Genomic DNA, 13,480 nt, shown 5'->3' with positions numbered 1-13,480 from the left:
TACTACATACAATTGCAAATTACTTTTCTTGCATTCTGTGCAAGTACATAATACTTCACATATACACATGCAGCACATACAGCAGGAAAGCTCTATGCAGCTGCCAAGAAACTTCAAACAATGAGTGACACATTCAGAAATTCAAAATTTATTTTTAACCGATGGCAGAATGCATTCTGGAGTTTATACTTTCAGTACTCTAATTGCAGGTATGTGCCTAGATGTCCTGACATGGAAAATGAGGGAGCTCCTGTCACCTATGTGAATCTTCCTTCAAATGTAAAGCACACACGGACAGCAGTGCAAACATCTCTCCTACATCAATCATAGACAATAGGGGTACTAGCATCCTTTCAAAAGCATAGGTATAATTTATGGAGATGGCTGCTGGTGATGGACACCTGCGCTCAGTTTGGGGAGCAGCACTTATTCTTCATCGTAAGCATTTGACCTTGAACAGCAGAGAAGCAAAAGATGAGAAAACATTGCCAAAGGGAGAAGCAAGGATGAACAAGCATTTGCAATGCAATAGGTCTCGCATTATAAAAAGTTTGAGATATTGGTGTTGCATTATTATTAGCAATGGCAATAGCTCAAACTTTTTTAATCATGGTCTCCATCTATGCCGGATCACTGTCATTGTTATTTGTAATATCAATACATCAAACTCACGTAAATACAAAACATATTGCATTATAAATGCTATAGTTGTCACATTTACGAAAGAAAAAACTATTGGCATTGTTAATGACAAAGCTATTAATTTCGCTATTTTCAAAACCAACTCATAAATAAAATAATTGTCATTTACAATACCAATAGCTCAAACTTTCCTAATGCGAGACCTATTGCATTGCAAATGCTTGTTTTTATGTTGTGATCTCTGCATAAATATGCAGTGGCAATAGTAGTTGAGAAATCCGGCTCTCTGAAATTACCTGCCATTGAAACCTTGAACAAATGCTTAACCTAGATAGAGTAAACAGTCTGTAAGAGGTACACACGCTGCATAGCCGTAAGTTTTTTTCAAATTGTACTCCTGGGGATGCAGAAACTTCCTTGTGGTGAGGACGGGGAGACCGCCGCGGTAGAAGACCGGAAGTGGGGCATGCCGGGCGGAAATTGATGACTACCCGGAAGTAGCAGCCGGTCTAGTTGTTCGTGGGATCGTGCAGGCGGGGAAACCGAGGAAGGACAATAAATACAAGGCACAGACAGAGTCCCGGTGCGTCTTCAGGAAGCAATTCCATGGTGCCCGGAGGAAGACGAGGAGCCCAGCAGACCAGGAGAGGAGCAGCGTCCGGAGGAGCCCAGCAGTCCCGGAGAGGAGCAGCGTCCGGAGGAGCCCAGCAGTCCCGGAGAGGAACAACGTTCGGAGGAGCCCAGCAGTCCCGGAGGGGGACAACGTCCGGAGGAGCCCAGCAGCCCCGGAGAGGAGCAGCATCCGGAGGAGCCCAGCAGTCCCGGAGGAGGTGCGGACCAGAATACGTGGGAGTACACCCCAAGGTTGTACAAGGTGTTCACGCCCGGCGGTCCCAGGAAGAGAGAACACTCCCCGGGTCCGGACGCCACAGCCCTGTGGACGGGCCGTGGCCCAAGGCAAGTATCATTGAGGGGTGCCTTCCAGTGGGGGTGGTGGGGGTGATAAACGGTTGATTCACGCCGGCCTCCTTCCCACACATTCCCTCCCTTCCCTAGTATCCCCACAGCCTATGGTGACGGTAGCACGTAACATTTAAAGAAAACCAGTGTGACTAATCTTGATCCCTTTCATTTCTTTTTCCTTCTGGGGAGAGCCAACTGGGAACAGACCATCGCCAGGATAAGACGGTACCCCACGAAGCAGATCAGCCACCCCGGGAATCGTCTGACACATCGCCTGTTCTTGTTCTTAGTTTTCATTTCATTACCTGTGCACAAAAAGAGTTTAATCCTTAACCTGAAAAACAAACGTTCCCTAATAAAGACGCTCCAAAGAAATGCCCTGCATGACCAGTGACTCATTATACCGACCACTCGGACATTCTTACATTCCTCTAAAGCATACTACAACCATTATCTGTGTTAGTCTACTAGGATATGAGAGACAGAACCACTGAACCTCCCACCATCAAAAATCTTAGTGTGACTGGAAAACAACTCCGATTTGGGACTCTTGCCTGCTCCTTTGCGCAATCACTGCAACCACTTTCTAAGTGTCACTTTTTCGTAAGAAAGTTGAAACGTAGAATAGCTTCTTTCCCACCTTAGTGGGATGAAAGAGTCTAGTAGAACTACTAAAATCTTAGTTTACAGTAAATGGAGAAAAAAGCACCATTGATGTATCCTAATTCAGAAATTGTACAGCTGACTTACTTGTCTTACTTCTAGTCTTTTGTCTTAATAAACAACTTATTTGCATTATAACCATTAATAGCTAATTTTGTGTATTTTCTTTTTTCTTGTGCAGTGGAACCTGGTTTGTGACGATGACTGGAAAGGGCCATTAACCTCCTCATTATTTTTTGTGGGTGTACTCATTGGGTCTTTCGTCTCAGGGCAGATATCTGACAGGTAATGTATTTTATTTGCCTTATTAATAACTTGGAGTTTGGTTTTCTGATGTAGATGTTGACCTGACTATATTATTATAATGGAAGACCTATATGCTCTTTTAATTAAGCTAGACCCTGATATTTTAACATTTTCCTGATGTTGGCTTAACCCACTCTCACCTTGAAATTAACATATTGGTACAATAGATGAATAGGCGAGTGATGTGGAGCATGGGCATCAAATTGACGAATGTGTGAGTGCACAACTGTGGCATGGGTGAAGAATAGGCTCTAACAACTGTGCTACCACTTGAGTGTATGGGTCGCCACATACCTGTGACCACCCTTGCACTCAATTATTATATTTCACATTTGTGTATCCTTTCATGCACCCACCTACCTAGTCATTCATCGACACTCCTGTTTACTCCTTTGCCCATCAATGTATTTGCCACCCTTTCATTCTCACTCATCCATTTATCTATCCATACATGCAACCAATCACTCCTCCATTAATCCCATCCAGTTACTCACTCAAATTACACATTTATCTACTTTGTTACCACTTTTTAGGTTTTGCCTTCTGCTTGTGAAATCTCTTGTATTTAAAATATCTTAAAAGGAGGCTCTTATCAGTTCCCACTGTGTTAATTTTTTTGTTATATAAAGTAAAGGAGGCCCCCTTATCTTCTTAATCCGGGACAGGGGAGTAATGGTAAGGAACAAGGAGAGTCCCACTGACTAACCATAAAGATGGCTATTGTTAATCTGGTAGTGCCCCAAACCTATTTTTGAGAATACCAATCTCACAATGGATCAAAACCTCACAAATTACAGAGACATCCAACTCAATATATGCCAACACTGTAAAGCAACTAATACATAGCACATAAAATGCTCATTATTAATCAGATTTAGACAAGACAGGCAAAGTGTTTTCAAAGTGTTAAGCGTGGAGGCCGAATCTAAAGAAACGGACAATACGAGGAAAACCCCTACGCTTAACAGATAAACGAGACAGAAAAGCCAATTAAAAGGGCGTTTGTCAACGATTTGCCAGTTAATTAAATCTGGCAAATTACACTAATCAATATCGGTGGCTCCTATTACCAGAGCGTGAGCACCATTATCAGTTAGCAGAAGATACCAGAATTCCTTCTATCATATTGAGAATTCTTAAAGTAAGCAGTACATCTAAACCCGGATCACACAATCGGGCCCCTGTTCTTCCTTGATTAATCTGGAGGAAACATATCATCTCAGAACTGGTCCTGAAGAAGGTTTTTCATTAGTTTCTCCAAACCGAAACACTGCGTCGACCCCTGTTCTTGTGAACATTTTAACCAAAATTTTATTTTTGTGTATATGCTTTGATTCTATATGCTTTTAATCAACTGTATAACATTTTTTTTAGAATTAATGTAAGAATATTTCTCTTTTGAATAAACGCACATATGTATTTTTGAAAACACTTTGCCTGTCTTGTCTAAATCTGATTAATAATGAGCATTTTATGTGATATGTATTAGTTGCTTTACAGTGTTGGCATATATTGAGTTGGATGTCTCTGTAATTTGTGAGGTTTTGATCCATTGTGAGATTGGTATTCTCAAAAATAGGTTTGGGGCACTACCAGATTAACAATAACCATATTTATGGTTAGTCAGTGGGACTCTCCTTGTTCTTTAATTTTTTTGTTAACTTCCCCTGGCTGCAAGCATTTCCGATACTTCTACTAACGTTGTTCACGCTGTTTAAGCCCCATTCACTGTCAAGGTAAAATATCTTCCCACGGAAAAGGCAGACAGTCTCTAACAGCTTCTAACAGTATGCTTGAATGCTTGCTTTTTATTACTTAGTTGTGTAAAGCAGATGCTTTAGCATTAGAACGTTTGTGGTATTTCCTATGCCTTAGTACCTTTCTTTGCACTATATAGGCATTATCGGATTGACTTTTTTCAACTTAATGTATTTGGTCATTATTATCAAATTCTAAATGTAATAAACATTGCATGTAAAAAATAAAGTTCATATACAAGAGCTAGCTATATTTTACTACTAAACAAGCTGCCACAAGTGCAGGTACCTTGCAGTTAAAGGAAACTTGATTTGAGTAGTGCAGCAGGTGCAGTGGCACCGGGGCCAACATCTCTAGGGATCCCACTAAATACAGATTATTGCTAAAATCTAAAACTAAACAGGCAGTCACAAGTGCAGTTACTTTGCAGACAACAGGGTAATGATTTCATGGGTGCAGCAGTTGCAGTGACACCGGGACCAAAAGCTCTAGGCACCCCACTAAACACATACAACTCCTATATTTTACTACTAAACAGGAAGTCACAAGTGCAGTCATCTTGCAGACAACAGGGTCATGATTTCAATGGTGCAGCAGCACCAGAACTCCTCTAAACCCCTAATATTGACATATTTTATAACTAAATAGGCAGTCACATGTGCACTTACCTAGGGTGCAGTGGCACTGGGACCAAAAGCTCCAGGCACCCCACTGAACACCTAATATTGCTATATTTTATTCATATACAGTCAACCACAAGTGCGGTTACCTTGCAGACAACAGGGCCATGATTTGAATGGTGCAGCAGGTGCAGTAGCACCAGGCCCAAACGTTGTAAGAACTCCTCTAAACACATGATATTGCTATATATGACTACTAAACAGGCAATCATATTTGCAATGATCTTGTAGTTAAAAGGGGCTTGATTTGATTGGTAAAGCAGGTGCAGTGACACTGGGGCCAACAGTTCTAGGGATCCCACTAAACCCAGATTATTACTAAATGTTACTACTAAACAAGACAGTCACAAGGGCATTTATCCAGCAGGCAATAGGGTCGTGATTTGAATGGTGCAGCAGGTACAATAGCACCAGTACCAAAATCTCTAGGCACCCTACTAAACACCTAATATTGCTATATTTAACTACTAAATAAGCAGTCACAAGTGCAGTTACCTTGCAGACAATAAAGTCAGGATTTGAATGGTGAAGCAAGTGCAGTGGCACTGGGGCCAAAAGTTGCCATAACTCTGTTAAACACCAAATATTGCTATATTTAAATACTAAATAAGCAGTCACAATGGCAGTTACCCTGCAGGCACTAGGGTCATTTCAATGGTGTAGCAAGTGCTGTGACACCGGGGCCCAAAGCTCGAAGAACCCCTCTAAACACCAACATGTTGCAATATTTTACTACTAAACAGACAGTTGCAAGTGCAGTTACCTTACAGGCAATAAGGTCTTGATTTGAATGGGGCGGTAGCAGGTGCAGTGGCACCAGGGCCAAAAGTTGACATAACTCCTCTAAGCACCAAATATTGCAATATTTTAATAGTAAACTGGCAGTCACAACTGAAGTTATCTTGCAGGCATTAGTGGCATGATTTGAATGGTGCAGTGGCACCCGGCCCAAAATTTGTCAGAACTCCACATAATATTGCTATTACATCAATTCATTCTAGTATTTCCCTCTGTCATTTTATTTTTCAAAATGTTGCTATTTCTTACCCGCAGTATACCAATAGTAACAGCACAATATATTTCTTTTTTGTACATAGACAAGTCATAAAACTTTAACAAACTTTCTGTAACTTATATTGTACAACTGCTCGGCAAGCTACAGCTTACAACAAAAAACTGCTTATTATTAATCACATAGGCAAAACCTAATGCATTTACCAGTGATTGTTTATTTGACACCTATGTCTGAGCTGGCGTTTCAGGGCTGAAGGTTAGGTGGGCCTCCCTCAAGTTAATGATTTTCCTGATGTGTTCCGAAGAGTGCCCAGCTCTGACACCTGACTAGAAGGTGAAAATATATTTTACAATGGCACTGCATGAATTTATATTTGAAACACCCTTTATGTGTGTGCAATAATGTAAATTAAATGGTGACATTTCAAATCAATGTGTACAATTAATTTAGTTGTACCTAATTGCAGCATCGTGCAGTCAGCTGCTGTACCTCAACCCTAATACTGAAACAGCTCAGCCACATGGGCAATGCTGTGCAGAATTCATGATGAACTCCGTGATGATATCAGACCAGTGCTTAAGACAGGGAGGCAAGATGGCCGCTATGCTGCTGTAGAGAGCAGTCGCACCTACTCCTTCTCCTGACCCATGGAGTATGAGGCTGGAAGTTCGTGTAAGATATGCTGATTTTCCAAAGAGCATTCAGCAGTGAAGGAGGTACTGGGGTGTTAAAGAAGGCGCTGACAGCCCTGCGACTTTACTATGGAGAGCAGTTAAGGAAAGCGCTCATTCAAGGCTTCACTACAATTATAAGGATGTCACAGCGCGCTGGAGCAATCCCGAAAACTACAGCAATGAGCAAACAAACTACTGCAGCGAGTATCACTGCCCAAAAGACTCAGCCTAAAAAAGGAGAGAAGCCAGACAAAGTCATTAAAGAAAAGGAAAAAGAAAAGGCTGAACCCAAGGCGATGGCGCAAGCGGGAACCCCTGCAACTAAAGGACAGCAGCAACAACAGAGGCGCCTTCAATCGGACAGCGGAGCGCCGAAGCACCCGAGCACTATACCTGCCCCAGGTAAAGATTTACGGCAATCTACCGTCACGGAGGCTTTTGCGGGGAGAATCCAGCCGGTGATCTTGGTCTCCGAAAGCGTTGCGGTCTCAAACATGGAGGCAAACACGGAAGCTGCTTTCGCCGACCGCGAGGACGTAGGCACGGCGGTTGCTAGGCAACTGGGGTCCCAGGTGTGCACGCCTCACGCGGGAGCCGCTCTGAGAGAGAAGATTGCCGAGAAGGCAGGCGAGGATTCAGATGCGGATGCGGATGCAGATGCGGATGCAGACACAACAACGGAGCTGAAGAAGATAGGAGAGGCGGTGAACGTTAATAATGCCCAAATGCTTGAAGCTTTGTTGGAGGTAAACCTCGCGCCCACACCGGGGGACAGTAATACCCTAGCACAATCTAACTGGGGGAGCATGAAAAATCTAGAAAGTCGTACATCAAGGGGGGTTAAAGGAAGGAGAGTACGCTCCCCCGAGGTGGAAAAATTCTATTCTGTGACTGAGGGCTCTGATTCCTCGTTACTGGGCTCAGAGGAGGAGGATACTACCACAGATCTCTTGTTAGGGTCAGAGTCAGAAGGGTCTCACTTTAGTGAGCACAGAAGTAAAGAAACACAGAGGAAAAAAAGAAGAACTATGATAAGACGAGACAGAGATATAGACAGAGCAGCATCAAGTACAAATAGGAAATTGCTCTGGGACTATGGCAGTACCTCTAAAATGTACCAGGAACACGATTTAGGCGATGCACCTGATAATCACCCTACAAATGCCTCTCAAGATACAACCGAAGCGCCACCTCAAGCGACTCTGGGTGGAATGTTTGCTATGTTGAAACAAATGCACATAGAGGCTCGCTTAGAGAGCAGGAGAGCTAGACAAGACACTAAAAAAATACAAGCAAGTATTAGGAAAATGAACAAAAAATATGAAGAGGTGGAAGAAAGGGTGGTACAGGTTGAAGAGAGAACTGGTAGATTGGAGGATGAAGTCACAGACTGGCAGACTTCTAGAATGGAGCAAGGAAAGGTGATCGAGGACCTACAGTGGAAGCTGGAGGATTTCGAGAATCGCCAGCGGCGGAACAACCTGAGATTTCTGGGTCTCTAGAGGAAGGAGTGGAAGGGAAGGACCCAAGGGGCTTTATGATCAAACTATTGAAAGGCGCATATCCAGAGGCACAGTGGCAAGGTGAATCAGAAATCCAGAGAGCGCATAGATTCCCACTGACGCAGAAGAAAACAAGAGACAATAGTCAGAATGTTCTACCTAGGGCAATGTTAGTTTTCTTTGGAAACTTCTTGGCCAGACAGGAAGTTATGGAGACTGCCAGACCGGATAAAAAAAAGTCATTTGATGGGGTTACATTCTTTACTAGGCCAGATTTCTGCCACACGACTGTAGAAAGGAGATGGAAACTCAGGCAGCTAATTACTCCATTCCAACGCCAGGGTTCTGAAGCATACCTGATGTATCCATCGAAGCTGAAAGTTGTTACAGGGGGTCGCATCAGAATGTTTTTCTCAGAAATAAAGGCAGGCGAGTACCTCGCAGAAATCACAGAGAATCAAAAAGGCAAGAAGAGTAGGGATTCTGAACCAGCATAAGTTCCATATTACAATACTAAGGAAGTATTGAATATGGCAATATACGGGTAGGATGGGTAGGAGAAGGAGGCGACACTACAGCAGTGAGTAGCCACACATAGGTCAAGATTGACCTATTTGCCTGTAACAGGGGGGGGGTCAGCAAGGGGAAGGGGGGTGACAGGGGGATGGGGGAGGGGGGTGGGTGGGAAGGGGGCGGTGTAGAATTAAGGTTATGTACAGCAAAAAACTAAGAAGATGTGTAGGTATAAACAGGTGACCGTAAATATTTTGAGGAGGATGACTGCGGGCTCAACTTTTAAGATCAGATGGCGTTAAGAGTTGCTACCATTAATATTTGCGGTTTGAATGACGGCGGGAAAAGACAGAAAGTTGCGGCTATGTGTAGACTATTAAAATTGGATGTTATATGTCTTCAGGAGACACATGTGAGAGGAAAGGATAAATATCTTATGGATCAGCTAGGGTATGAAGTCTTAGCACATACACAGCAAGATTTAAAAACAAAAGGAGTGGCTATTTTTGCAAAAAAAGGGTTTATGGTGGTGAAGAGAAAGAAGGAAGACGATGAAGGGAGATGGGTGATGGTAGAAGGGGAGACAGCTGGAGGTAGATACACAATTGTTTCTGTATACGGCTCTAATGAAGACGAACCTGAACTATTTGACTTATTAGATGTCGAGTTGGCATTATGGTCAGAACCAGTAATCTTTTGCGGGGACTTTAATATTAATGGGTTATCAGGGTTGGGTATGTCGTGAGGGGGGACGAAGGGTGACCGCAAGAAGAAAACACGAAGAGCTATTGCTAATTTAATGGGTAATAATGCACTGGTTGATGTTTGGTCAGCACACAATCCCACGGGAACAGGCAGCACCTTTTACTCTGCCCCCCACAAGGTTATTGCTAGATTGGATTACTTTTTAGTCTCTAGCCCCTTAGTACCAGACTTAAAAATAGAAAAGTTACCCAGGGTTTTCTCAGACCACAATCCACTGGTATTGACTATCCCTCAGAATTGCAATGCTATCTATAAAGAATATAATTGGACCTTTGAAAGAGGGTTACTTAAAGAAGAAGATTATGTTAATAGAATGAAGGTGTGGATCAGACAATTCTGGGAGGTAAATAGAGGCACGGCATCTACAGGAGTGGTCTGGGATACATTCAAAGCAGGGATAAGAGGGGAAACATTGGCTTATACTCTCCATAGGAGCAAAAAAGAAAAACTTGAATTAACTAATAGGCTACAGGATCTAACGGAGCTAGAACAACAGCTTATCCAGGCGGTCATCAACCAAGAACCTCTGGAGGAGATCCTATTAGAGATAGAGCTGAAAAGGGCAGAGACCAGCGAAAAACTGGCAAATAGAGCGGCAAGTAATTACTTAACAAAAAAGGAAAAATGCTACGAATTTAATGAGCGGGTAGGTCATATGCTAGCAGTCCGTAGTAGACAAGATTTGGCAGCAGGAGAAATTAAAGAAATTAAGGATAAAGGGGGAAATGTTGTGACTAAGGTAGAAGACGTGAGGGAGGTGTTTAGGGAGTTCTACTCTGAGCTATATGATCAAGATTTGGGAGTTGTGAAAGATGAGATAGAGGATTACTTAACGGGCATTCCTCATAAGGAACTGAGCGAGGAGGACAAGGAGACACTGGAATTACCATTAACATTGGGAGAAATCCATAAGGCAGTAACTAAACTCCCCTCAGGGAAGGCTGCGGGGCCCGACCAAATTCCGGCGGAATTCTATAGAACCTTTTGGGACACCCTGGGGATTGATATGCTGGAAATTTTAAGTCACGCACAGAGGGGGGAAAATGTACCACAATCATGGGCCGGAGCAAATATTATTGTTATTTTGAAAAAAAACAAATCGCACTTGGATCCCGGTTCATATAGGCCGATAACGCTCATGAATGCTGATGCAAAAATTTACTCCAAAGCTCTCTCACAAAGACTAAGTAAGGTAATTGAGGGGTTGGTATACACAACACAGCACGGATTCATACCTGGTAAAGGGACCACTCAGCACACAAGGCAGATGGTTACCATATTGGATGCTGCAGGCGCCACAGGAGACCCTGCCTCGGCCATCTTCTTGGATGCAGAGAAGGCCTTTGACAGGGTCTCCTGGGGGTACTTGTGGAAGGTCTTGGAGTGGTTTGGGATAGGAGCAGGCTATATAAAGGCTATAAAGGCATTATATTTAGAACCCACAGCCAAGGTGAGGATAAACAGAGGGTATACTGAGGGTATACGTATAAGACGCCGTACAAGACAGGGCTGCCCGGCTTCACCACTGTTATTTGCCTTATACCTTGACCCTCTTTTGCGAAGATTGGAAGGGAATCCCAACATTCTCCTGATCAAATTACATTCTCATGAGTACAAAACACTTGCCTACGCGGATGACGTGGCGGTGGTCACCCCAGAACCAGGGTCGGCTATTTTAGAAATCGAACAAGAGGCTGTATTCTTTGGTACTATCGCAGGCTACTCACTGAATAAAGGAAAAACACAAATTATACAAAACAACTGGGTGAACTTTCAGGACATAAGAGTAGCTCCTGAAGTTACGTACCTAGGTGTGAAGATCACAGCTGACTTAGATAGGTTAGTTGAAATCAATATGAGCCCGCTACTGGCAAAAATAAAAACAAACACAGAAAGAATGAATAATTTACATCTGACCTTAATGGGTCGAATTAATGTAATTAAAATGGTAACATTCCCAAAAGTTTTGTATTTGTTTAGATCTATTCCATTATTTTTTGATAACATATGGTTTAACAAGCTGGAAGCGATCTTGAATAAATTCATTTGGGCCAAAGGGAAGACTGGGAGAGCCTATAGACACCTGGGGGGAGATTGCATTATCATCAACTTTCAAGACCCCAGGGTGGCAGGCTGGATAACAAGACAGGGTTGGGGTACAAGTAGTGGTGGAATTGGTATTGTGGATCTTACTTTTTTCTACCCAAGGCAAATATGTGCCACAATAGGAGGCCCCATGAACCTAAATAGTTTCAATAATACCCCGTTGGTAAGGGTTGCTCCCCCATCCTCCACCCTGCAGCATTGGCAAACGCAAAACAATGGCTTAAATTATAATAACTTGGAAGGTATTCAATGTTTGAACTGGGGATATTGACCAAAGTCTGACTATTGGACAAGGGGAGGCCTTTCATACCGGAAGCCACGGTGTAACCCTGTAATCCCTGCATTGAGTACTGATGTTGTGTTGAGGGAAACTAAAGATGATAATAATGCTGCTTCTGAGGGGGAAACTGTCGGGGAGTTAATGCAAAACATGGGTGGTGATGTGCCATTGGAACAAAATACTGTGGGTATTGATCAAAATTTGGGAGAACGGGCTGGAAGTCAATTGAATCCCCCTAGATTGCCCATTGTAAATACAATATATAGGGACAGACCTGCTCTAGGAAGCTTTGTATCTTGGAATATTGCAGGGTTGGGGAGCAAGCTGACGTTACAATCTTGGATTGACTTCATCAATGGGTTTGAATTGTGTTTTTTACAGGAGACATGGGCCTGCGATCCCATTTTTCTCCCAGGTTATCTAAATTTTTTGATTCCGGCAAGTAGAGGTGCAAGGAGTAGACCCAAGGGAGGCCTCACTGTTTGGATTAGGCAGACCCTTGAAATTACTGTGAAAATGTGGGACCTGGGTTGTAGAGACATTCAAATGCTGAGAATTTCTTCGGTAAAATGGGGTGTGATAGGTTTATACAATGTCTATGCCAGAGGCTCCAATATTGGGAGTTCCTCCACTCTAGAGGCTTTTTCTAATTTTCTGCAATCAAAGTCCCTTGGGAATAGAATAGTAATAGCTGGGGATCTAAATAGGACCTTTGAACCCCTAGACAGTACTGAAAACTCATTGGGGCAGGAAGAGGACAATCTATGGGGTGTTCCTTATCTGAATCTGGCCCTTGTTAAACGTTGGACCAAGGATATTCTTCTCTTAAATGCTATGTGTTTAGAACATGGGATGAGAGCCCTCAATGGAAGAACAAAGGGAGATAAGGAAGGTGTGTGTACATACGATAATGGCCATAACAGAAGTAGGATAGACTACGTTATTTGTAGTCTTAATCTCTGGCAGGGGGTTTGTGACATGGAAGTCAAGGGCAGGATTGAAAGTGATCACAACCCCCTTTGCGTGACCCACACCTGGTGGAAGCCCACACAGTCAAATTTACATGTAAGTGATGGGTTGCTCCCAGACATGGCAAACAACATGCGTAGATTAAAATGGCCTTCTGTGTTGGCGAATGTAGCATCCATGGATTTTATTGGGTCTGAAGTGGATAAAGCAATTGTCTGCATGGAATTAGCTAGCCCCACACGCCCAGGATCAGGGGCAATTACTGAAATACACAACAACCTTTTCTCCCTCTTAAAACCCCATTTTATGAGAGCATGCAAGGGAAACCGTATAAAATCCACCAAACCTGCTGGGTGGTTTAACCAACAGTGTAGGGTAGCCAGATTAACACTTGGTAACGCTATCAGAAGCAGGGATAGGGCAGCAATTATAGCTGCTAGAAAGCAATATAATGCTAGCATCTCCTTGGCCAAAAAAGCATGGGATGAGAAGTATTGGGAGGAATTAAAGGAGGCCTCTGGAGCAAAGGATTCCAGGCTCTTTTGGAAGATAGTGAAGTGGGGCAGAGGTGGTACCCCAAAAAAAACAGACAATAACGTGGCAGATTCTGCCTGGGTGAACTATTTCAGGCCCCAATATGCTGA

The 13,480-nt window shown here is 43.1% G+C and overlaps 1 protein-coding gene across 3 annotated transcripts in view; it reads left to right on the top strand.

Annotated features, from left to right (window-relative positions):
• The window catches only part of LOC147702977 (organic cation/carnitine transporter 2-like), a 562,174-nt gene that overhangs the window by 97,011 nt on the left and 451,683 nt on the right, over positions 1 to 13,480 (top strand). For all 3 annotated transcript variants that reach the window (XR_015297558.1, XM_086931557.1, XM_086931559.1), the window contains exon 2: positions 2,450 to 2,553. Coding sequence is in view for 2 of the 3 variants with exons in the window: in XM_086931557.1 (XP_086787683.1) it covers positions 2,450 to 2,553 (104 nt within the window). In the remaining variant the exon portion in view is untranslated. The remainder of the gene's footprint in view (positions 1 to 2,449; positions 2,554 to 13,480) is intronic.

Source organism: Lissotriton vulgaris, chromosome 7, assembly GCF_964263255.1.
Source record: "Lissotriton vulgaris chromosome 7, aLisVul1.2, whole genome shotgun sequence".
Lineage (NCBI taxonomy): Eukaryota > Metazoa > Chordata > Amphibia > Caudata > Salamandridae > Lissotriton > Lissotriton vulgaris.
Note: the sequence above shows the minus strand (reverse complement) of the source record. Positions and strands in the feature narration are given on the sequence as shown.